This window comes from Stylophora pistillata, chromosome 6 (genome assembly GCF_964205215.1).
Source record: "Stylophora pistillata chromosome 6, jaStyPist1.2, whole genome shotgun sequence".
Classification (NCBI taxonomy): domain Eukaryota; kingdom Metazoa; phylum Cnidaria; class Anthozoa; order Scleractinia; family Pocilloporidae; genus Stylophora; species Stylophora pistillata.
In genome coordinates this window covers 15,192,892-15,216,726 of record NC_142524.1, presented here as the reverse complement: position 1 = coordinate 15,216,726, position 23,835 = coordinate 15,192,892, and the positions used below count along the sequence as shown (strand labels likewise).

The following is a 23,835-nucleotide window of genomic DNA, read 5'->3' as shown; positions in this document are numbered from 1 at the left end:
CTATGCTTTTACACTTTTTGTAATCTACTCTACATCTCATGCATTATTCCACTGTTTGACTCGCACTATTTTGGTGGAAAAACTCAGGGTACTTCTACCGCCACAGTCTGGGTACATCTCGTCAAAATAATACCAGTAAAATAGCACGTAGAGCGTTTGAAGCCACGAACATAGCTCTGCCTTCCGATCTATTTCAGTCAATGCAATATTTCAAGATTCTTTTTTTATGCATTTCTATACATTATTTGTGCAATTTCTTTGAATTTCTTTGCATTTGAAGTTGTTTCTTTTCATTAAGGTCCTCATATTTAATCTCTTAAAGATACGTACTATGTCGATTTTAGTATGACGATTTTCTTCTGAATCGTCTTTCCTTATACTCGTTAGTCTTATCTCGAATAAGGTGCCAGAAAATAGATAAAACAGTTGATATCAAATAGATAAATGGCGCATGCCAACATGTTGACCATAAACCATTAACAACCAAATTAATTATAACGCCTTGCTGTAAAACCTCAGAAATTATTCAAAACTCATGGTTTAAACTTCTCTATCCTCTCTCTATTCAAAAAGTGAGTGTCTATTTCATTTAAATGGTGTCTGCTTTTTCCAAATGCAGTTTGCTCGAACTTGGAAAAGTAAGATCTGGGTATGTCACTGCGGGATACCTGTTTGAATATCAAAAACAACGATGGCAGTTCTCCTGTTCTGTAAACAAACACGTTTTGTTCCCTTTTATTCTAGAACATCCCTCTACTGCCCTTGACCTTTTTTTTCCATTTTCAGTCAAAACAAATTGCTACCGAAGTGACCACAAACACCTTTTTCTGGCGTCTTTTCTGTATCCATCAATACGGCTCTTACTCTGTTGTCTTTAATCTAAAAGGGTGAGCCACATTTTCACACACGCGACCAAATATAACTTAGGCATGCCTTCATCCCCTTAGTAATGATATTTGAAAGTTTCTGCTACTTTTTCCCAAACTGAGCTCAAGAGAGGTTAGTCAGTTTACAAAAATAAAATTTGTTTTGTTAAAGCAAGAAATTCCTCCGGAACAGAAACAAACCCCTACTGATTGCTACCTTAGATCTCGCCAGAAATCAATTTAACTCAATAACAATTATGGAACAAGTTTCAAAAGACTTCCTCTGATTAAATGAAATAAAGGCTATTCCAAACAAGAAATACTATTCTCTTCCGCCCACCAGCTCAAGGAAAAACAAGCAACTATTCATGGTCCCTGCGTTCTGCAGTAAGAGCTGAGCAGAACTCTTTTGCTCCTTAATTTTGAAAGGCAAAGATGTTTGAAACCTTACTCGAGACATGGGCTTGTATTAACTTGTGGAGTTTCAGACTTAATTACTTCCTTTCACACAGAATAACCTGTGTGCGAAAACTCTGCATTCTTGCTTTTCACTTTTTTATTTCATATTAAGCTAATTTCCAATATCAAAACTTCCTCACAGCAGGTTTGCCTGATTTCTCCCTTGTTGAGTGCTATGAAAGACGTGATACACCGTAGGAGAACACCTGCTAATTTCCCGCCTATTACATGAGGCACATGTATTTTTGACAACACAATCCAGGAGGGCGTGTCACCAAAATCACACAATTACAGGTAATGAAAAAAATTTGAGATGATGACACAGATGAATTCTTTCAGTTTATTGAGCCAAATAAAGTCGTGCTCTGAACAAATTGTCTACCGAGCCCTTGTTCAATTACCAAGGCTATAAAGCAATCTTCTTAGAAAGAATGTACGATATTACTGTAATGTGGGAAAAGGTTGAGCAGCTGAACACTCCCCCTTCACAGAAAAAAATAATAATAATAAACGCAATTGAATGTACTTGTTAAATGAGAAACAAAGTGGATAACTCTCTTGCAGAGTTCGAATCCACTGTGGATGATAAATGCGCCGTGCAACTAGTCTGTGTTATGATGGTCTTTCTTTACATTATGTTGTCTTTCAGCTAAATTTTTTTTGGAAAATATAAGCTCTAGGCCTGAAGCGATTTTTACTACTAATATATCTTATTTTTGGAGAGAAATGACGCAAAATAGCTTTACATTAGATTGGCAACTTTAACGTTTCGGTTGGTTGAAAGTTCTCAGTTTTTTATGTTCTTTTTTGTCCCCTGGTGAATTATTTAAAATCATATATGTATGTGCATGTATCATAAAAATCATCAGAAACCTCCTGACATCATGTGCAATTATAATTGTATTTAAAATAAATTGCATTGATACATTTTTCAGTGACAGTAGTTTTGATGATATTAAGATAAAATCAGTGATGAGAAAAACTCTTTCTTTCACAGGCTCATTTTGTTTTTTCGAAGAGCACTTGAGCTATTCGATAAAGAGAAAACTCAAAAGACTGTGGAAATTCTGAAGATCGTTCAACTCCTTAGACAGACTACTGGTGTAATTTTTTAGTTCCCAACCTCACGATCATGGCCTCTGAGCTAGAGCACGGGCGACACTAATGCAAGCCCAAATTGAGCAAAGAGTTATCCTCAAAAGACTTGCAAAGCGCAGATTGTACTTTTGGCAGGGTCGCGACTCTAGAAAATGAGGGAAGTGGGGTTTGGTTTGGCCACACTTACGATTTGGGAACATGCGTCGTTCGTGACTTGTAGATGATACATTTCATCTAGAAAACGTTAAGTTGTTGAAGCTAACTGTATAAAATGTTAAACACCAGTTGGCTTGTGGGAAATTTGAAGGCACTGAGCCTGTTTGATTTTGACTACTAGAACCACGCTTTGTCAACAACTCGTCTTACCCATGCAATATAAAAGTCTTCGCCGATTACTCATCTCTGATTCGTAAAATTGCAGTGGTGTTGTCATATCAAAAGGAAACAAAATTCTACCCCTGCAACAATGATGAAAGCGTCTAACAACAAACTCTCTTAACAGCTACTGAACGGAAAGAGATCTGGCAAATTACTTTTCAAACAGTTCTGTTGTTCCACTGTTCTCCTCGATGACAATCGTGGTAAATAAACCGGCGTTATTAAAAAACAAAGAAAAAGAGTTCTGAGTGTGAAAGGCTCGCTAATTCAATTCTCCTGACTACCATTTGCAAGGTAATCTGGCCGTTAAGGTAAACTTGCCAAGGGAAATAGGCTGTTAGAAGACTAGAAGGTTAAGCAGGAGACTAGGCCAAATATTTTACTTCCAGGCCCACGGAAAAAGACTTTTGTCATAAAACTTCAAAGTAAGTTCAATTGCTGAACTTCCTTCTATCATCAATATGATCATCTTTTTCATCGTACTCATCATTATCATCCGGATGTGAGCTAATAAGGCTTATTGGCAGACTACTGATCGCCTTTAGCCACGCCCTTCCGTCTCTGCCGACCAAAGCTCTCTTTCAACCAGCATCATGCGATTGTGCATTTATCATCCCAAGTTCCTCTTTATCTTCTAACACTTCTCCCAGAAGCAGGTCTTTGCTTTTCTTATTTGTAATGCTAATTACATTGAAGGCTTAAAAATCCAATCATACGTGCTCTTTTAACCTCCCTCCCCCGGATCAGGAGTGTAAAGGGCGGTGGCCTAACAATTGGCGCATTGGACTCCGGGTCGAAAAGTCCGCGTTCAAAGCCAGGCCGGGTCAACGTGTTGTGTTCGTGAGCAAAATACTTTACTCTTACAGTGCTTCTCCCTACTAAGGAACATAAATGAGTATCGCTGAACTGTCAGGGAAACCCGAATGGTTAATTCTATCTACGTCTTTCTAAAGAAATCGGGAAAAAGTCCGGTCTGATGAGCCACTTGGCGTGATTGCTGACTTATCCTACCTGTACCTGAGGTAATAAAATATTCCTGTGTATGATTACACAGGAAATTCCCTCTTCAATTTTTCCCCATCTCCCTTATTTGGATTGCAGACTTCCAACTTCAAAAATGCTATCGTTGGCTGTAATACCGTGCAATAAGAAGTGATCCATTGTACATCGGTGAACTGCTGAAACTGGAGACTCTGTTGGAGCTCTCCTGAGACCTTCCTTAGGATGAGGCAAATACCTAATTAAACATGAGATTATATAAATCGAATTTCTTGTTGCTGGATGGTTGTTGTTCCATCAGGGTTGAAAATAGAAATATAGGATGATCACTCCCATCTCCTCCTTTTAACCCGTTGTTGCGTTACTTGATCAAACAACACCTCGAAATTCCGTTGGTTTTGTGACAAGCCTACCTTTAAATGGCACATACTTCCCCCCTTCCCTTACTTCTCTATGGGTGTCACAGTCACCAGAAACAGTCCATATCAAGGTTTCCCTTACATGCACGATTAATGATGTACACTATTTATGACAGCCATGTAACCTCGAGCTCTTCAGTTGTAGATGGTTTACAGAGACAGTTAAAATATGAAACAATGATGCCTTAGAACGATGTATTTAAACAAATGAAATTAGGATCTATCAGGAGTAGAAGATACTCATTATAAATTTGAACTAACTTATGGCAACCTCTTGAATAATAGGTCTATTCGCGCCTAAAAAGTTATATTATATCCAACCAACATTCGGCGCCTAAAGAGATTAGAGAGAGTTCGCCTGTTGTCAGCCGACACCAAATGGAGAAAGTGAAATGTCTATGAACCTTGGAAGTGAAATTTTTTAGGTCCTTTAACAGTGTTGAATTTGGGAGGGTGATCAAGCCGATAGTCCGATTTCGTCTTTTGCTTTGTACAGCTGCGAGCATTTTTCATTGACACGATAAAATCTATGACATCTTCAAACAAGCTAGAGGTCTTTCAAAACCCAACGTACAGTAGCTTAGTATTTCATGATAAAATAGTTACCAGCGATGAATGTTTGACACCTTTTTTGCCCATCAAAACTGCTTTGCATCGAGATAAACAACCAAAACAAACAAAGCAATTCACACTTTGTTACACGAGCGTACCTTGGAACATTTGAGCACTGTCGTTTATTTTCCCGCCGGAATTTACTTTTTTGAAAGAGCACTGTGATTGGCTGTTTATTTTATTCTTAACAAAAGAATAATTTTAATTGGTTGTTTGAAATTTGTCGTGTTGCTGTGGTAATAAGTCTTTTAAACGTAGGTTTGTGCCATGGTGGTGTTACTACGAAGGAACCCAAAGCCGATGTTGTCATTTTTTTGTTGCCTGGAGTGAAATAATGAGAAAACACAGCTGAAGACCTCGCCAACGTGGAGATGCTTTCTAGTCAGAGCTCGCGGCCATATACCGTCGGAAGCTTTCGAATGAAGTTGGCGTTATTCGAGCAATTTATCGAAGAATTTACTTATGTCGACGAAGAACTAAATCCAGAAGAACGACAACAGATCCTGCAAGCTCGTTTAACGAACGGTTCGTATTAAATGATATATCTCAAAAACCAATTTTTTACTTGAGCTGTTTTTTAGCGAAAGCGGAATGCAGAAAGGTCAGATCCATGTCAAATTTCGAAGGTTTAAAAGCTTACATGCTCTGTTTATGAACGTGCAGTAATCAATTTGCTGTTGATTTGTTGTGTTTTTGTAGGCTACGAGCCATTCTGCGAAGCAATTCGTAATCTTTTTGGCGACGATGTGAGTACTCAAGACCTGAAGGCTTTGTTCAGGAAGATAGCTTTGAATCCTGATGCCCAGGTTGATTGGAGTGAGGTGAGTTAGATAAACAACCTTGTAATGTAATTTAATAACCATACAGATTAGCTGGCTAACCATGGCTTAATTAAGAACAAAAATTGACTGTCAAGTGAAGTCGTGTTTTATCGCATAAGATACTCTTTGCAGCTGAGTTATTATGTTTCGATAGGGAATCTTATTGGAGATAACTTGCAGATGGGAAATCAAGTGGCACTATATATTTCATAGTATGCAATGAATAAAATTATACACACTGTGATTGGTTGTTGCTTATGGCCTATCAGCCACCAGACACCCAGCTGACCTTAAACTTGATTAGCAAAAGGTGTTGAGAGGTATAAACAAGTTGCTAACTGGCTCACCTCATAATTATGATCAAATTGGTGGGCAGATGTGCTCACATTAATCCAGCGCATTAATACCAAATGATTTCTGCAGTTCCATTGTAATCCACATTGGAAGTGACTACATCATATGACAACGGATTGCCATAACACTCCCTTAACCCTTCAACTCCCATGAGTGATCAAGATATAATTTCTCCTTACAATATTGATACAGTATCAAGCAGACAAGTAATGAGAAATTATAGGGAAAAAAAGAAAATCAGGGGATTATCAGTTGATCCAATACCAAATTCTCCAAACTAACATTATAAGAACTGTATGGCAGACAGTAAGGAGAATTACTAATTAGATCGTGGGAGTGAAGGGGTTAAAGGAGTGTTCACCAAGATGAACAGGTGCAATCTTATCACAGAAAATAGCCTGTTTATCTCTTTCAGCCAGGTTGCACTCTTGTGAGGGCATTGGGTTAAAGAGAGCCACAACCAAATTTTTGCCAGCTTTTACTCAATGTCCTGGCATGTCTCCCTCTTTGCTCAAACTCCCCCACTTTTTTTGAATGGGAATGAGAAAGAATGCCATGCACACTACATGTGGCATATTCAAAATATACCAGTGCCACAGGAGGATGGAGGCACGGAATGATGTCTGCCTCTTTACGGTCATTTTTGTCTGGTAATTCAATGATTCCAATAAAAGCTGGTTGCCAGCAGTCTGCCACTGCCTGCTAGACCTCTCACTGCTGTCTCTTTAGCCTGTGAGTTGGCCCTTATGTTTAGGTTTTGCCTTACAACCCTGTCGCCAATTTCATCAACAGCAGTTGATTATGGAAAAAGATACTGAAACCCCTGGCAACCTATTCAAACTGACTTCTTGTTATAGGGCCCCTTTCAATGGACCACAACCAGGATGCATGTTACCTAGGAATAGGGGTAGTCCATGGATCTGTTTCTACAAATACTGTTCATTCCCACACCAGCTAAAGGAGACTAATTAGTTATGAGCACAAGACTACTGGTGATTGCAATCTTTATTGTCATCAGGGTTTTGATTCACTAACCCTTTAGCTCCCATGAGTGACCAAGACAGAATTTCTCCTTTCAATATCAATACAATATCAAGCAGACAAGTGATGAGAATATAGAAAGGGAATTTTTGTTTGATCCAATTTCAAACTCTCCAAATTAATACATAAGAATTACATGTCAGACAGTGAGGAGAATTAGTGAGGAGATCTTCAGGGTGAAAAGGCTATTGAAATGGGAATAGCGCTTTTACTTGGGTTTACTTGGTCTAAAGGAGAGGCACTTATTAAGAAACTATTAACTTGTACTTCTTTGCTGTAGTTGAAGCTTAAAAGTTATTAATAAAGTAGCTGTCTGAATAGAAACCAGGGCTCAACACTAACTTTTCAACTTACTAGCCAAGTGGCTAGTGACAACTTAGATGTTGGGACAATTCTAGTTTGTTTACTAGCCAAACTGGTTTATGGAAACCGAAAACCACTAGCCAAAACTGAATTTTTACTAGTCTTTGGCTAGTTGGCTACCAATCATTAGTGTCAAGCCCTGGAAACAGGTTTTCCTTGTTTCTCTACAGTTTAAGTAAGTAAAGGAGGTTGGGGGGTGGATGGTCATGTGGGAGGCCTGCTTGTGTGATATTATGGCCTAGGGGGGGTTGGGCGCTTATCTACTGCAGATCTCAGACTTGTGAGAATGCAGTCACTTATTCAAGGATTTATAGTCTCATAGATTTTCTGATCGAGACTAATTTTTACTCTCCTATACAGCATCTCTTTATACCATTTCTTGTACATGTACTAATGTTCTATAATTATTGGAAAACTTACTCTATGTAGCTATTTGGCATTGGTGGTGCAACAGATGAAGTACCTGACTTGTTATTAAATGAAGACACTTCATCAGTCATAACCACAAGCAAGAGACGGTCTGTAGGAGAGGCAGGAGGTATGAACAGGCCTTCGGGCAGTAGCATCTTTTTGCACAATCTCACATAATCTATTTTGCGAGGACCAGATGTTTCTTGAAAGCTGTGATTTTTTTCCATGATAAAGTCCTTCAAAAAAACATCCATGGAAATTGATGAATGCCAGGGTTTCAGTAACTTTTTCCACAATGGGTTGTGGATACTTTTATAGGGGACTGTACTCAAAAAGGGGTGTAAGGCGAAACACAAACATAATAGCCTGCTCACAAGCTAAACAGAGGGCGGTAAGAGGTGTTCCAGGCAGTGGTAGACTGCTGAAAGTGGCTTGTAATGAAACCCCTATGAGTGGACTTTCATCAGTTTCTTGGTTAATTTAACCATTAAGTATGCCAAACACTTTTCAATTTTTGCCTTGAATTTATGAAGAAGTAGAAGAAAAGGGAGAGTTAAATCAGAGTTCTCTTTCCTGCCTCTTGCTGTCGTCATGAATGTGATGTACATGAATTAAACTTACTAATTTCTCTCAAATTAAGGGCTGATCTTCTGCGAATACTGTTACAAGACTTGAGATGTTTAATTCCAGGCTTGTTTTTCACTATTTGCATTGTTTCCACAGGGGATAAAAAAAGACGTGATGTTGTGCAGTGCATTGTTCATGTTCCAAAATATGATTTTTACATCATTGCCTCCCAGAAAGGTATTATTTGCCAATGGAGCAGTAAGGTATGCATTACCACAGACTATTTATTCATTTTCTTAGTATACAATTATTTCCCAATCCAGCGTTATACTGTTTCCAAAGTAGAACTGTTTTCAATGTGTCAGCTTCGCCACATTTAACTTGTACACAATGTACCCTTGTTATACATTGCTGCTTAGATGTACATATCATGGGACCATTTACTCTCTTTCAACTCTTTATTTTGAAAGGCCTAGCAGTACTTTGTGATTATCTGGCTTTGATCTGTTCCCCAATACATTCACTGGATTTATCAAAATTTTGTTGAGAAATATAAACATTTTGTATCCACCCTCAACTGCCAAGGTCTGATTGTTAAATCTCTTCTCTAGCTGCTATGCATTTCCTTCTAAATAAGTCACAAGAATTTTGTGTTAATTTTTACCAAGACAACAATTTCTACCTGACATGTTTGAGTATAATTTCCATTTCCTGTTTGCTGAATGATGTATTGATATTATAAGCTGGGAGAAGTTACATGTTGATCACTTAAAGGATGAATATCCTACTTTGATGGGAAGCTGTAAGAATTATTAAATATTTTTTCTTTACCCTCAGATTGCAAACTTAAAGAGAATGTCACCACATCTAGCATGCTTTCTAACCAATAAGGAAGCTCTTTTTTCTGCATGTTACTCCAAAGGGTGCCAATAAAAGTCACCTTGCTTAGGTTCCCTTATATGTCACAGACTCAGTCTTTCTATGATAGTAAACCAAAGACTCATAATTTTGTTACTTCTACTGACCCAGTGGTTCACGAGCTCTCTTTCCCTTCCCCCCATCCTCCCCCTTTAGAAGCAATGGGTGAAAATAAGCTTCTTGGGGAGTTAGAAGATTACAGCACACAAAGGTGTATAAATAATAATAATAATAATAATATGATAACTTTATTTATATAGCACTCATATCCTAAGCTCATGGCGCTTTACAACACTGTGCAGGGGACTTGACCAGACTGCCATGCAGTTTACAATTAACTAAAGGCGAATCTAACAGATGCCTCCTCCCCCCAATTTCCAGTAAACAGGTCACACCACATCACAGTAATCTCACGAGTGGGTTCTTTAATGTCCCCTGCCTAACCAAATTAACTAATTAATAGATGCAGGAGACGGGACCTCCGGTTTATTCGTCCTTATCTGAGAAGACTAGAATTTCATCCATTTCTTGATGTTATAGAAGGTAGCACATTGTCCTCATTTATTTTAAGACCCTGAGTGTTGGTCCGGCTGGGGCTTGAACCCTCGACCTCCCACACAACAGTCCGGCGCTCAACCAATTGAGCTAACTGGGAGTCGGTCAGCTCAATTGTAATGTAATTGTAATGTACCTTTGTTGTCAGCAAAAGTGCAAGTGATCAAAAAGCCTTTTTACTTTACTTGTTTTTAACATTTTATTCTTTCAGTTCCGGCTTCAGTCCTGTGTTGACTTAAATGTAAGTTGAAACCAGTGCTCAATATAAGCACTTATATCTTCTTTTCTAGGGTTGCATGCTACTTGAAAATTAAACTTTCTAAAAACTAGTATTTGGCTATTACAGGCTAGCATATACTTAAATATGTATGAAATAGATGGTTTATTTGTAATTCTAAAACATGAGGAAATTGTGGTTTCTTAGATATTGCATCATTTTTTGGTCCAGTTTCCTGATCAGCTTCAATTGTTTTGACTGATTTGTTTGAGGTGAATTGCTATTAACTGTTTGTATTTGTGGCCTGGCATATGGCTTGTTTCCTGCATTAGGAGTCTTCATGGGTGACAGGTTGTGGATTTTTGCCCAGTCTCAGAAGAATAGCAGTAAGTTGTACCAACCCACCAGCTCCCAGATTTGAATGTATACTGGTTTTTCTCTGGTGTCTTGCACCATAGTGGAAGATTTCTTCACAGACACACATGCAATCAAACAGTTTCATCAGCGACTGCCTTAATTGGCATCACCCTGCTGGAACTCCAAATCAAACTCTTTCAATAAAAATTTCATAAAAGTGGATGTTCTTGTACAGTACTGCCCAAAAGTAAGTTGACAGTCTCCACTCAATACTCAAACCTTGATACTCTAAACTATTGAGAATCAAGTATCAAGAATCAAGAATCAAGGATTGACATTCCAGGGACTGTCAACTTACCTGTGAGCATGAGTACGTTAAGTGAGTGTGGACACTTTCAAGGGTTATGATGAATGCTTTGATTCCTTTTATTCACACCCCCTGTAAGCAGATTTGAATCAATCAACCTCGCCAAGGTGTTTCTCACAATGATTTTGCAGTGTAATATACCAATCACAATTCACGTTTTCAGTGTTCGCTCTCTTTAACATTATTTAGACTATGAAACTTAACTTAGCTGAGGCCAGCTTTTACATACACCTCTAGCAGCAGTCTACCAGAACCATATTATAATCTGACAGGGAGAATTTCAGTTACCCGTACAGACATGTATAGTGTATTGTGTGTACTGTACATGTAATATCCCCATTCCATTCAGCCCTCTACAAGTGTTGTGCTAGTAAACATTTCTGGAAACTAGAAGCAAATAATAGAAAAGATTTGTTATTTCTAATTAACATTGTTTTTAACTGACTGTTAATTTAAATGCTCTTTAAATTGAAATCAACTTCCAGGTTACATCAGAGAGAGCATTATCTTTATGGGATTACAGGGCAAAAAGAAAACAGTTGGTAGGTACAAGTGTATTTACTATGTAAATCTGATTTCAAGACAGACTCAGTTACAAGGTTTTTAGAAAAAGATTGAAATACCCTCTTAGCCACTGCAGCCTGGTTGTAATGGTAATCATGCATTCTGGCCTTGCATCACCCAGCAGACTTTGAAAGCCACATATGGCCTTCAATTACAGTGCTTTTGGTTGCTTTTAGTAACAACTGTCTCAAAGGGTAGCCTCTTTTAAACTCTCTTTCTTATTTCATTTTATCAGCTTTGTCTATGCTGTTGTTCTGCTTCTTGAGGTCATGCTTGTAGCCAAGCCATATACAAAATGTACACATTGTTGTGTCTTCACTCGAAAAGCGACTCTAAACTTTTAAGATACGACCTTTAATACACAACAATTAAACTAAAACTGACCAGCAACTTACGACACATGCGGTTAAAAACAAAATTGCTAATAAGTTCATAACAGTTCTGGGTTACAAAACTCCCGCGGGATTTTTAAGCAAATTAGCACAACACTGATAGGTGAGATCTATGCCACTTTGCAATACCTTTATGTTCACTCATTATATCCATTTCTCCCCCCCCCTTCCATTTCATAAGCATTTTTTAGGATTTTTTGCTAATGTGCCGTGGTTCTCCCTCTTTAGACTATTTACCAAGTCAAGCCTTTGGAGAACTCCCCTCATTGCATGATCTACATTCCATGGAAGACTGAATCCATGAATGAGGACACAATACTGTTTGGAGATGATCAGGGTTAGGCAGACTGTTTTGCTGATCTTGTCAAGTAGTTTCAAAGACATAGTAGAAGATGATAGCATTGTCTAGTCCTGAGCTTAAACTTGACCACCTTTACCCTTTACAAAGTCTTACATCCATAGGCGTATTCTCCGTACTGTTCTTTATACATTTTCTAAGGTGCTGAAAAGGAGAATTTGTTAAACAATCAAGAGCTTCCCAAGTTGGGGATCATTTCCTTTGTTTTTGTGACTTTAATGTGTGACTTGGGGTTGAAATAATTTGTAATAAAAAATTAGAATGATGCAAGTCACCCCAAGGGATCAAAGGGTTACTGGTTGTTTATAGTCATACCCTAACTCTCTATGGAGATAAAATTAAATTTCAAGATTAAAAAAAAAACATCTTCACATTTCTTCCTATTTAAATCATAGGATATGTGAATATGATGACAGTGTCTTCAAAAGACCTTCATATGAAGAACTCAACAGCAGGCAAAACAGATTCTCAGGTTGTCACCATTGAACCCAACAAACTCACCTAGTAAGAACATCATAAACATTTAACATAGCACAAGATGTGGTTACTTTCTTTCATATTATAATTCTATTTTCTCTACTAATGAATATGTTACAATGTACAAAGCCAGCCTTTTACATCTTATAACCAAGCTTATGTGCAAAATGGTGAATTTTGAACCATGGCATCAAATTAATAATGATCAAAGGAATTTGATTTTATCAACTGAGTTGTAAATTGGCCACCGTAAGGAGTTCCTAAAGCTCCACTAGTTGTCATGGTTACCCAAACACTTACCCAGTATTAAACGTACAAACCTGGAGCAACCAGTTCTACTGAGTGACACCATTGTATGAAAAGAGACCAGATTAACCAGTTCAATATTTTTTTATTATCAGTGCAATACAGAGAAGAAAATTCCATGATGACTGGGTGATAAAGGTTTGTTTTGAGTCATTTTATCAATATTTGATTACTCTATGGCTAAAGACACTTATGGTGTTGCTAAACTAGTCAAGTGGTAATAATTATGGTAAGACAAGCATGTACATTGTATTTTTTTTCTTCATTCTCCTATAGATAAAGTATTTTCCTCAGCTGGAGATGTTTGGATCCTGTTCACCAAGCAGCAACTGTTCTTTTATTTTAGGGGGCATCGAAAAAATCTTGGACCACAGGTATGTTTGTTAATTCTCAAATGGACAGCTTTAAGTAAATACCTTTATTATCCAACTACACTCCATGAGTACAAATATCGCCTAAGACAAGTACAAATATCATGTGGTATTTGAACTCCAGAAAACCAGTTAGACAGGTTTTCTCGCATAACGCAGGCGATGAATTGGATTAAAGTTACAAAAAAAAGTGGCAGACAATTTAAATTATTTTTCTGACAATGAAGAGTCAAAATGACTGGCAAATATTGATTCAAGTTTATTAGATAAATAGAACAAAGAAAAGCAGGAAGACGACAATGAAATTTCATCATTTATTGAAGAAAATATGAACAGCAACACCACAATGTGCCAATTCTGTTCCTCTTCACATACTTCTGTCACGAACTGCCCATAAATGATTATCTGTGAAATTTGCCCACACTGAAATAACAGTTTGGCGTGTTGGATAATAAATAACTTATTAGATGTTTTGGTGTGTTGTATCCCTGAGTATTTTTACTCATTATTTGTATTTTGACTCCCCCTACGGACTCGTTAAAATACAGCATATTCAAACAGATTTTCTCAACACCACCAATAATATTTACATGTTGTACATTTTTGTATTTCGTTTCAGCTTTTCTGACAGTATTAACATAATTGTACTAATACTATTATCTTATATTATTAAGTCATGCATTGCTTTTGGTAAGTCTGATTCTGGCAGTTTGCATTATGAACCTATGAACTTAGAATTGCTTATTCAGTGGAGATAAAGGAATTCATGATACGGGGGTAAATTTGATTTTCAACAAGAAACACAAGACTTTTTCAAGCTATGGACTAAATGAGCCAAGAAGTATTAGTAGATAAATGAATATTGAACACTTCATATTGTGTAGTATCTTGTGATCAAGTGTTGGCAAGAATTTTGGTGTCAAACAACTGCTAGAAAACCCACAGATCTTATGGGAAGGGGGGGTCTACACCCTGCAGACCCTCCCGCTGGATCCACTGAGTTTTCTGTTGCTTGGTGGTAGGGTGTCAAAGGTCTGGGGTGTAACTCTTCCAATTCAGATTTTACATTTTGCATGACAAAACAAATGACATTCCTTATGCAGTAACTTTCTTTATAATCAAACATTGTATCATTAATCTAATCCACATAATTCAGAGCATGTTTAAGGGGAGCTGTTATTCCTGATAAACACACAGGGGCTTATGATGACTTATGAGATATTAGAGAAAATTTGGTGTTATTGAGAGTCTGTTGGAGAAAACGAATCAGAATAACAGTTACCTTTTGTTCAGCGAAAATCCAACAATGTAATTTATCATTAAGACACCAGAACAGTAGTATTCTTTATCTACCTCAAGAGCGGGAATCAAGTCTAATGGCTGGATTGTTTGACTAATTTCCAGTCCAGTCAGAGAGCTTGCTGTTCCCAAGGGGGTCAACTGCTTTGATTACTGTTCCAAAGCCAATGTCATTATCACAGCTGGTAAGTACACTGTGTACACATCTATATATTATGATCTAATGGCTACTGGCTACTATATGAAAGTAAAGAGTAAAGATAAATGTTAAAATAAAACAGGCCACTGGGAAGATCTAGCTGTAACAAAGTCCTTGACCCTATATAGAAACAGACCACCAAGTCTATTTTTCTCCGAACCCTCTCACTACCAAATCTCATTAGTAATTCTCCTTGCGGAACTCTATACAATAAGTATGATGTAAATAAGGAGAATTTGGTATTGGATCAACAAGTCATCCCCTATTTGAAATTTTTCTTTACTCTCATCACTTGTCTGCTTGATATTGTATTGATGTTGTAAGGAGAAATTCTTTCTTGGTCACTCATGAGAGTTTAAGTGTGAAGCATTTTAAATCCAGTATTATTTCAGTTGTTGAAATGCCTCCCCCCCCCTCCCCCAAATTCTCTAAAGAGTAAATGAAGAAGCTCTGCTGCTGCCAGTTTCATATACAACCCTGAGCAGGTTGCAATTCATGCTTAGAATTAAATGTTGGAGGTAGCTTTCGTTTTTTAATTTGATTATCCATTTTAGGTGCAGACAAGGTCATAAGAGTTTGGCATCCGCTCATTTTCACAAGACCAACAGGTAAAGTTGAAATGCCACTTGAAAACGTTCACTAATTTTCATAATCATGTAGATATCCTAAATGCCCTAATGAGACCCTTTATTCTTATACATCCCCTCTCTTCAGCGAGACTTCCTTTAACAGTTTCGCTATTCTCATTCCCATTTCTTCCCTTATCCCCCTTTCTTATTACCCCCTTCTCTAACATGAGCCCCTCTCTTAAATACGCCTCCTCTTTCTAAATTAAGCCCCCCTCTCTAATCATAATAAACCCCACCCTCCAGTAAGTTCCCCCCCTAGTAGCCCCCTCTTTAGTAAGCCCTCTTTCCAACATGTCCAGCTATCTAAGAAAACCCCCTCTCTGTTAAGCTTCCTCTCTTTGAAGCCCCACCCCTGATACCCCCTCTTTGATAATCCCCTCTTTCTAACACGTCCTGTTCTCTAGTAAGCCCCCTCTCTGTTGAGCACCCTTTTCTAATCAGCTTTGTTCTCTTACAAGCCCCTCTGATTTCCTTATCAATCAGACTAGCTCAAACCTTTAAGAGTAACACGAAAATAGATAATAATTATCACTTCCACACATTTTCTTATGGAGATCGCAAAATGTTTATGCGAGTCATTTTGATATTCAGGAAAATTACTTGGCCACCTGTTCACAATTGTCGACATTGCTGTGAATGAGAAGGATCAACAACTCATCAGTTTATCAACAGCAAGGGTAATAATGTCTTGGTCAAGTTGGTTATTTCATTTCATGTCTTAAAATTGAATAGGACTTAGTGGTTTATCTTCATCAATTCCTTAATTTTCACTTTGTTGAGATCGGTCAAAATTGCTTTTGTTTGTTGTGGTATAAAATTGTTTTGTTTTGTGTTTGTATACAGTAGCACCCTAGCATACGTCTTGTTTAGCCTTGCATCTAACGCGAAACTGTTGTGAAACAATAAGGCTGCGTTCACACTTGGTGCCCGAGCATTAGTGCCAGGGCACCGAAACAAAACTGTGCTGTGTTCAGACACTGGGTACCTGATACATCAGTGCCCGGCTCAATAAATTATCAGTAATATATCAATGCCCGGTTCAGACCTTTTACCTGCACACGGGCATGGTGCCCGAATTCTGGCGTGGGTACTTGAAAAAAAAGGTGTGTTCACTTTAGTGCCCATCAAGAATCTTACTCGGGCACCGTGCTCGAGCTTCAAGTGTGAACGCAGCCTCAATGAGCGGAAAGCACTTGAACACTTGGTATTTTGTACCCTTGTGGTAATTGTCTTTCCCTTGCTCCTTCTATAATACATAAAGCATTACCTTCCAGTTTGGTTACATTGTCTCAATGTTGTTTGAGAAGACGAAAGAATTGTGACATTTAACTATTATTCTAAATCAAAGGACTCTGTCGAAGGTGGAAATCATCTTAAGTCCCTTTGCAATTGTTTTGTGGCTTTTGAAAGATTTCCTAGGTCGAAATTTGTTGGATAGCAGAGGCTTTTATAAAATCATTACATCAGTTGATTAAAACTACAAATAAGGCAAGGAAAGCTTATCAAGGCGTGGAATTGTAAAAAGCACCTCAAATCTCATTAGTAACCAAAAACATCTTTGTTTAATGCCTCTTTTGTTTGAAAAATTGGATCACTTTTCCGCAAACCTGCATCTGACTTTAATTTCAATTTTTCCTCAGGTATTTAGGGTGTGGGATATCCAAACACTGTCCTGTTTGCAAGTAAGTCAGGGCCCCTTTTCCAAACCCTACAATTACACATTTATTTCAGAACCATAGTTTTTCCCCTTGTTTAGTCTAAGTGAAACGTTTCACTGAATATGCTTCTCTTTAATAGAATAAGGAGGATAATTAATCTGCGCTTGGTTATGACTAAGAGAAATATCTTTTTTTCGTCAATTCCCAATGGGAATTGAACCTCAGACCTTAGGAATCCGTAATTCGAGGCTCTACCACTGAGCCACAGAGACTCAATGGCGAACCTCGTAGTGGTATAGCTCGCGAAAAAGACGCAAACATATATTTTTTTTCTCTTTGTCACTACAAAACTCAAAGTAAGCCATCTTTGTATTCTATGTACGCAATGGGCGGTTTCAATCGCTGATCTCAGCAACATGCAGGATGCGTTTTGCATTTGAACCATTTAGGGGCCTCACTCACGTATAGGATTCTGTGGCTCAGAGGTATAGAGCATCTGAGTGCGAAGGTTTGAGGAGTGACTCCTCATGCTTTACCGTACGCTTGTGTCAAGACGAACAGATATATTTTTCTGTGTATTTTTTTCACGTTAGGTATTTACAGACAATGAACTTAGGCCGGGAGAGAAACGCATCTCCTGTATGCTCTTTGATGCCAAACATGACAGGCTTATCACAGGTAAATGACACTATCGCTCGGCTAGTTAGGTAGCCATTCACTCAGTCAGTTAATCAGTCAGTAAGTCATTCTGTCAGCTAGTCCGTCAATCAGTCATTCTGTCAGTTAGTTGATTGGTTAATTAGTTAGTAAGAGGGGTAGTCAGTCAGTTTGTCAGTTAAGGGGGCAAGTTTCTAAATAAGCTGTGGTGCTGCGTCGGTGGGGGTAGTAGGGTAGGTTTTATCGTTTCGAGGGTTAGCCCTTCGAATGGCTAAATTCAGTTTTTAGACTCTTTACGGTAGCCAATTTACATAATAAACTTAGTTGATAAAACCAAATTCGTTTGATAGTTAATCAGTCTGTGAGACGGATAGTCAGTCAGTCAGTTAGTCAGTTAGTTAGTTAGTTCGTTAGTAAGAGGGGTGGGGTCAGTCAGTCATTCAGTCAGTCAGTCAGCTAGGCAGTTAGTCAGTTAATAGTTTGTCAGTCATCAGTCAGCCAGCGGTGGAAAAGAACTCTAGCTTTAAAATTTTTAGCGTCCTAAACTACTCAGCTACAACGCCTCCTAATTCTCCTGTAGGTTGCAGTGTTATTGACACTTGGCCACTGACTCGAGCTATTCAGGATGCACTTCAAGTTCCTCACACTCATGACAGACCAATATGCCAGGTTTGTAATTTTCTATTTTGCTTCCTCTCATGAGAGGTGCCAAGGGTTTTAGGCTGACTGGGAAATGTATCTCGTTGTAATTGTGCTTTTGAGGTGACACTTCTCATGAGAGGAAGCGAGATTTGCGCGCCCTTAGGAGATTTACGGTAACATCTCGCACTGAAAATGTGTTGTTAGGATAGGGCGCATTGCAATTGAGAATCGTAAACCAAACCCACGGTGATTACTTCGAGAATCAATACGCAAGAAAACAAAGCAAACTTCTAAGGCCAGTTCTTCAAAGGGCGAATAATACAGTCCAGCGGATGAATCTCTATCCAGCGGTTAAGTGTTAACAAAACGTACTGTGTCATCTACCGGAGAGGGATTTATTCAACCCTGGAAAAACCGGGGCCTGAAGCGCAGGAAACGGTAGTTTCCAGGGCACAATTGGTTTTCGATCGACAAACAATTTGTCAAGCGGGTGGCAAGAGTTTTCTTGACCAAAGTGCCTGACAGTGAAAGCAAAACCAATGTTATTCGGAATCACCTCTGAAACTTATTTTGAAATAACTTCAACGGACTATTAAATGCTATATGAAATCTGTGGTATTGTGTCAAGCTGATCGCGCGATGAGTTTTGTCATGCAGCGCATAATTTTTGAGTTTCTCTTTTTTTTGTGCAGCTTTTGTACAATCCCCAGATGAACCAGGTTATTAGCGGCTGTGTTGAAGGGATTCTTAAGGTATCAACATTTCATTTCCTTTCTGAAATATTACCCTAGTGCTGGTTCGATGGCCGTTAAAGCAAGGAAAAAGTAAAATCTGCAGGAGACTGATTCTTTTTGCACTCTTTTTTTTTTTATTTTTCTTTCCTTTTCTCTTCTTTTTTTTTTTCCTCTTTTTTTTTTTTTTTTTTTTTGTTCGTGCAGGTTTGGGAAATGGAGACTGGTCAGTTCGTTTATCAGGTAACTGATGCCCACGGCCCTTCTACTGAGATTACAGCCATGGCAGTTGACAGCTCAGGTTACAGGCTTGCCACTGGAGGTTACAATGGTGGGTATGACTTTAGTATATTAAGGAGACGGGTGCCTTTGGAATTACAGACATCAACCAGCTTGTACTCTTCCTTACTCGACGAACATGGCAGTCTAGTGCGACGGGTTAAGGACGACAAGTTCACCCCATAGGCCTCCCAACCCAACCTAGAAAATAAAAATTACTTTATTTTACCTCAAATTTGCAGAATAACTAAGTAGCAACACATTAAAATATCCCATCTGGCATAAGACAGACCGGTCTGAACTGGGGACGACCGAGAATAGCAGGGTCGAGGGCTTGAACACGGGAGCACCAGGTTACAAGCCGGCCCAGTCTCCGCACCACTCGGCCACACCGCCGCCCTCTTACCCAGCATCTTAAAATAGAGCCTTTACTATTTGAGTTTTGATAGACGTGTAGGTTTGATGTTTTCTGGACTCAGTAAATTGGAATACCGTTCCTTACTTGTAGCCGTACCTTCCCCCCTCCGTTTCTCCTGGGGGGGGGGGAGGGTACGGCTACACCTAGGCTAGGGATGCCCCAACAGGTCAGTTCATTTTTGCTCTCCCACCAGGTTCTATTAACGTGTGGGATTTTGGCAGCGGACAGCTGTATAAGAAGTTTCCAGATGAACACACTAAGAAACGCCAGGAAGACACCATAACAGACCTGACGTATCATACGATGTACAACAAAAGATGTCTGTTGGTGTCTTCGTGGGGAAAGAAAATAAGAATCATGGAGGTAAAACAATTTAAGAATTCTGTCTTTAGATTAGACTGGCATGGCTTTTGAAAAATACTCTTTACCCTACGGTTGTCGTGTTGTGGGCGTTTGAACGAACCAACACTATAATTATGAATGTTTTTATGTATCGGATAAAACCGGTGAAAGCTCTTTTTTTGATTCTGATAATATGGTTGTTTGATTGTAATTATTTTTCACGTCACAATTGTTGGGAAACACAAAGGGTGAAGGGATGAAAACTTACCTGTAGCTTGCGAGCAGACCCTTATTATGAGGGAGTTTAAGAAAACCACGACGACAACAGCAACGGGAACGTCACTAAACAAAAGCCTTTCGTTTAGTGACGGGTTCAATGAGCAGGCAAATAGCAGTGCACTTGCGTTATAAATCGTTGTAAATCTCTTTGCGTCCTCTGCAATGCAACGACGTGAATTGACTAAACTTTGCGTTGTTTGGGGAAGGTGAACGACGTCGGCCAACTTTTAAAATTTCTACATTTCTAATTTAATGCTCTACTTCATATTCAGTTTCGAGATAGTTTTGACAATGAGGAACAAACTAAATGACTTTAGAGTATCAGTTCATTTTTTTAACCGACGCTGTCCACGGCGTTGCCGGCGGAGGGAATCTCCTCTCTTTTAACAAATAGTCCTCGAAATGTTCCTAATATACTACTCACTAGATCTGGCATAAAAAAAATTGCCTTACTAATGGATCTAATTTTTTTTATGTTTTCCAAAGGTTTCCAAAGACGGTTTAGAGACCATTTTCGAATTCTTTAATTCCTCTCGTTCAGAGTAAAGTTAAGAGCGAAACCTTTCTTGCGAAAATGAAAATGTTTGCCTGCGAACAGAAAATTATTTTCATATCAAAGCTTTGCTTTCAACTTCGTTTTGAAAGAGAGGCTTTCTGCATCTCAAAAATGCCCTATTCCCATCTCTTGTTGGTTACGTTTTATTCTTTTCTGAGAGATAAAGGGCTAAACTTGTTGTTGCGCGGCTACTGATGATGGTTTTGGTAATGTTTTCGTCATTCCATTTCCCTACAGGACTCAGCAGAAGTCGCTACGTTAATCGAACTCAAAGTTTTATCAGATCTCTTTATTCCACCAGTGCCATCAAAATTTGCCCAAGGTAACACTCAGTACATTATGAGAGCCACTTACCTCTGAGTTCCAGCTATGGAAAAAAAATGTCCATTTGGAAAAAAAAATCGACGAAATTCAAAGATCGGTTTCTGTGCATAAGACATTGATGTGTGAGTCTTGTATACTCGCTAAAAGGGTAAAAGATAACAGTGTTGGGCGCATTCTGTGCGATCATTCAGTCAGTTAAATGAATAAGATAACGGCAAGCAAAAAGTAGGTGGAGTCCTGAGTTCTAGCCAAGTACTTCATTCCGATTTCATTCCATTCCAGTAATATTTCATGTGTCTCATTACCACTAACATTATATAGTGGGCGGGTAGCCTGAGAAAAAACTACGAGCTTATAAGACTTGCCACAGCTGATCGCGTCTCTGACTGAAGACAAGCAGATTCCATTCTTGAGTAAAATAACGCAGTATTACTCGGCTTGTTTCCCCTATATTTTCAGAGGGACAGGCACCGTTTATTTCAAGGGCACCTTTGCCTACCATTGGAGAATCGCAGGAGGTCCAATCAAGTAGTGAGGTATGACATCAGGAATCACTCAAACTAGGCTTCAAGGGTTGGTTATGACGAGAGGATGTGAAGATACAATGAAACGTAGTCGTGAAAGAGTAGGCGAAGAGGTTTGAGCAAAAACACTGAGTTCCCTCACAACCACTACTCCGCTGATTTCAGAATGATCTCAAAATAGCAATCTTGCTTAGCGAATTTTGCTTAGATGGACTTCTTAGGAGGCATTTATTTGTTTTCCAACAAACATTCCAGCCACACAAGGGAGTAACTGTAACAATATTCTTTATATTATTTTCTACAGACCAGATACCCTTAGTCTGAAAGCGGACTTACTGGTGGAAGATTCGGTCTCTCAACTTGATTCTGTCTTGCAAAACGAACTTTACTACCATGTCACATCTTTGTTGCGGTTTGAATGTTTCCCGTTTGTGGTGGGGGGGGGGGGGGGGGGAGGGAGGAGGAAGGGGTCTCGATTAATTTGTAGCCATTCATCCCTTTTCTTTGAAATCCATCAGTTACTCATTCAAACACCAAACTCACTTAGATTAAGTCACGTGGTGCAATAAGTTTAGCTCAAAGCGATGTGATATTTCCATCACTGTAGGAGCATGTCCTCTCGCTCTGTGAAGTGACTTGTTTGGAACATGTATCTCCATTACTTTTTGCTGGTACATCGAGTGGAGCTGTGATCTTGTGGAATCTAGAGACGGAGAAGGTCGTCTCAAGGTCGGTCTAGCGCTGTTAGAAATATTGACTAATGCTGAACTCATCAAACCATGTTTCAAATTTGCAAATCCAAAACGATCTTGAAAGAGAAGTTGCTTCACGCCAAATCAGTTGAGTGGAATCCATGATTCGGGGGATTTCCGTGTTTGGTTAGGAACGCTTCAATGCACTCTGCGCAGCTTGATAAAGTTCAGCCTAACGTTTCCGTCAGATACAAACCGTGGCTATCTACTCAATCCATACGCCTTATGGTTAACATATGATACGCGCGGATATTTTGCGGGCTGGGTGGTATTTTTCTAAGGGGCGAGGAAAAATGAGCGAAATACTCCTAGTAGTTTCATACTATGGGAACCAGGATAGGCTGCGGCTGGATGGGCCACTTAGCTCGATTACTAACAGTGAACAGCTGATTTTTGTTTGCTCTGGGTAGGTGTCAACCACCAAAATCCAGGAGTGCAAACACCAGTAAATACAGACGGAATCACCGCGATGAACAGCTGGTGTACAAAGTGCTTTATCTTGTTCATCGAGTTAGGAAACCAATTATTTATGGCAAAGGGTAAATTACCTTCAGTGTTGCTGTATCTTATCGCTTTTAGCTGTGAACATCTGTGACGGTAATTCTATCTAACACATTCTTAGTTATATACGAAGTATATTGAATTGTTTCTTCGAAAAGTCTTGATTAGATTCCTTTATGGGAGAGATGAACTCTCTAAACTTTGCCTTGCACTCAACGTGTGGCTTTGAAGCCCAGTCGGTATTATCGCCCAATTTGTATCTGGGAGGCACTGGTTCGAAATTCGTCGAAGCCTGAAAATTTCGCATGTGGAGGTCATTTGTTTGCTTATTTTGAAGAGGTGAAACCGGGAAATATGACAGATCTCTTTCAGATACAATGAAATATATGAAGTTCATATATTTTGAACTGCGGTATTAGATACATATGGTGAACGATCCTCGCAGCAGATAGCGCTATTTAAGCAATAGCGAAAATCAGACCTGAAAAAAATCAGGCCTGTACGGGATTCGAACCACTGACCTCTGCGATACTAGTGCAGCGCTCTACCAATTGAGCTAACAAGCCAACTGGGAGCAGGCCGTTAAGTTGATATTCTAAAGAACTTTAGAATATTTTTTTGGGGGGGTGGGGGTGGGGGGCCTGAATCTGATTTGTTAGGAGGGTTGCAGGAATCCTAAAGACCAATCAAAGCCTAAAGCCAAGCAGACCAGTGCATGCTCGTACTACCTTCGACATTCACTTAAAAAAATTATCCAAGTGGTCTTTTAATCCCG

At 38.9% G+C, this 23,835-nt stretch overlaps 1 protein-coding gene across 1 annotated transcript in view; it reads left to right on the top strand.

Annotated features, from left to right (window-relative positions):
• Positions 1–5,070: 5,070 nt before the first annotated feature.
• LOC111320939 (WD repeat-containing protein 64) overlaps positions 5,071–23,835 on the top strand; it is a 30,617-nt gene continuing 11,852 nt past the window's right edge. Inside the window, exons 1-24 of the mRNA XM_022923684.2 lie at positions 5,071–5,356; positions 5,531–5,652; positions 7,840–7,948; positions 8,545–8,651; positions 10,073–10,102; positions 10,411–10,464; positions 11,288–11,344; positions 11,987–12,095; positions 12,512–12,620; positions 12,995–13,037; positions 13,176–13,273; positions 14,675–14,754; positions 15,323–15,376; positions 15,989–16,074; positions 17,038–17,079; positions 17,649–17,733; positions 18,293–18,381; positions 19,047–19,106; positions 19,293–19,416; positions 19,976–20,145; positions 21,197–21,281; positions 21,743–21,819; positions 22,415–22,536; positions 22,970–23,098. Coding sequence (XP_022779419.2) covers positions 5,203–5,356; positions 5,531–5,652; positions 7,840–7,948; positions 8,545–8,651; positions 10,073–10,102; positions 10,411–10,464; positions 11,288–11,344; positions 11,987–12,095; positions 12,512–12,620; positions 12,995–13,037; positions 13,176–13,273; positions 14,675–14,754; positions 15,323–15,376; positions 15,989–16,074; positions 17,038–17,079; positions 17,649–17,733; positions 18,293–18,381; positions 19,047–19,106; positions 19,293–19,416; positions 19,976–20,145; positions 21,197–21,281; positions 21,743–21,819; positions 22,415–22,536; positions 22,970–23,098 — 2,195 coding nt within the window. The 5' untranslated portion in view covers positions 5,071–5,202. The remainder of the gene's footprint in view (positions 5,357–5,530; positions 5,653–7,839; positions 7,949–8,544; positions 8,652–10,072; positions 10,103–10,410; positions 10,465–11,287; positions 11,345–11,986; positions 12,096–12,511; positions 12,621–12,994; positions 13,038–13,175; positions 13,274–14,674; positions 14,755–15,322; positions 15,377–15,988; positions 16,075–17,037; positions 17,080–17,648; positions 17,734–18,292; positions 18,382–19,046; positions 19,107–19,292; positions 19,417–19,975; positions 20,146–21,196; positions 21,282–21,742; positions 21,820–22,414; positions 22,537–22,969; positions 23,099–23,835) is intronic.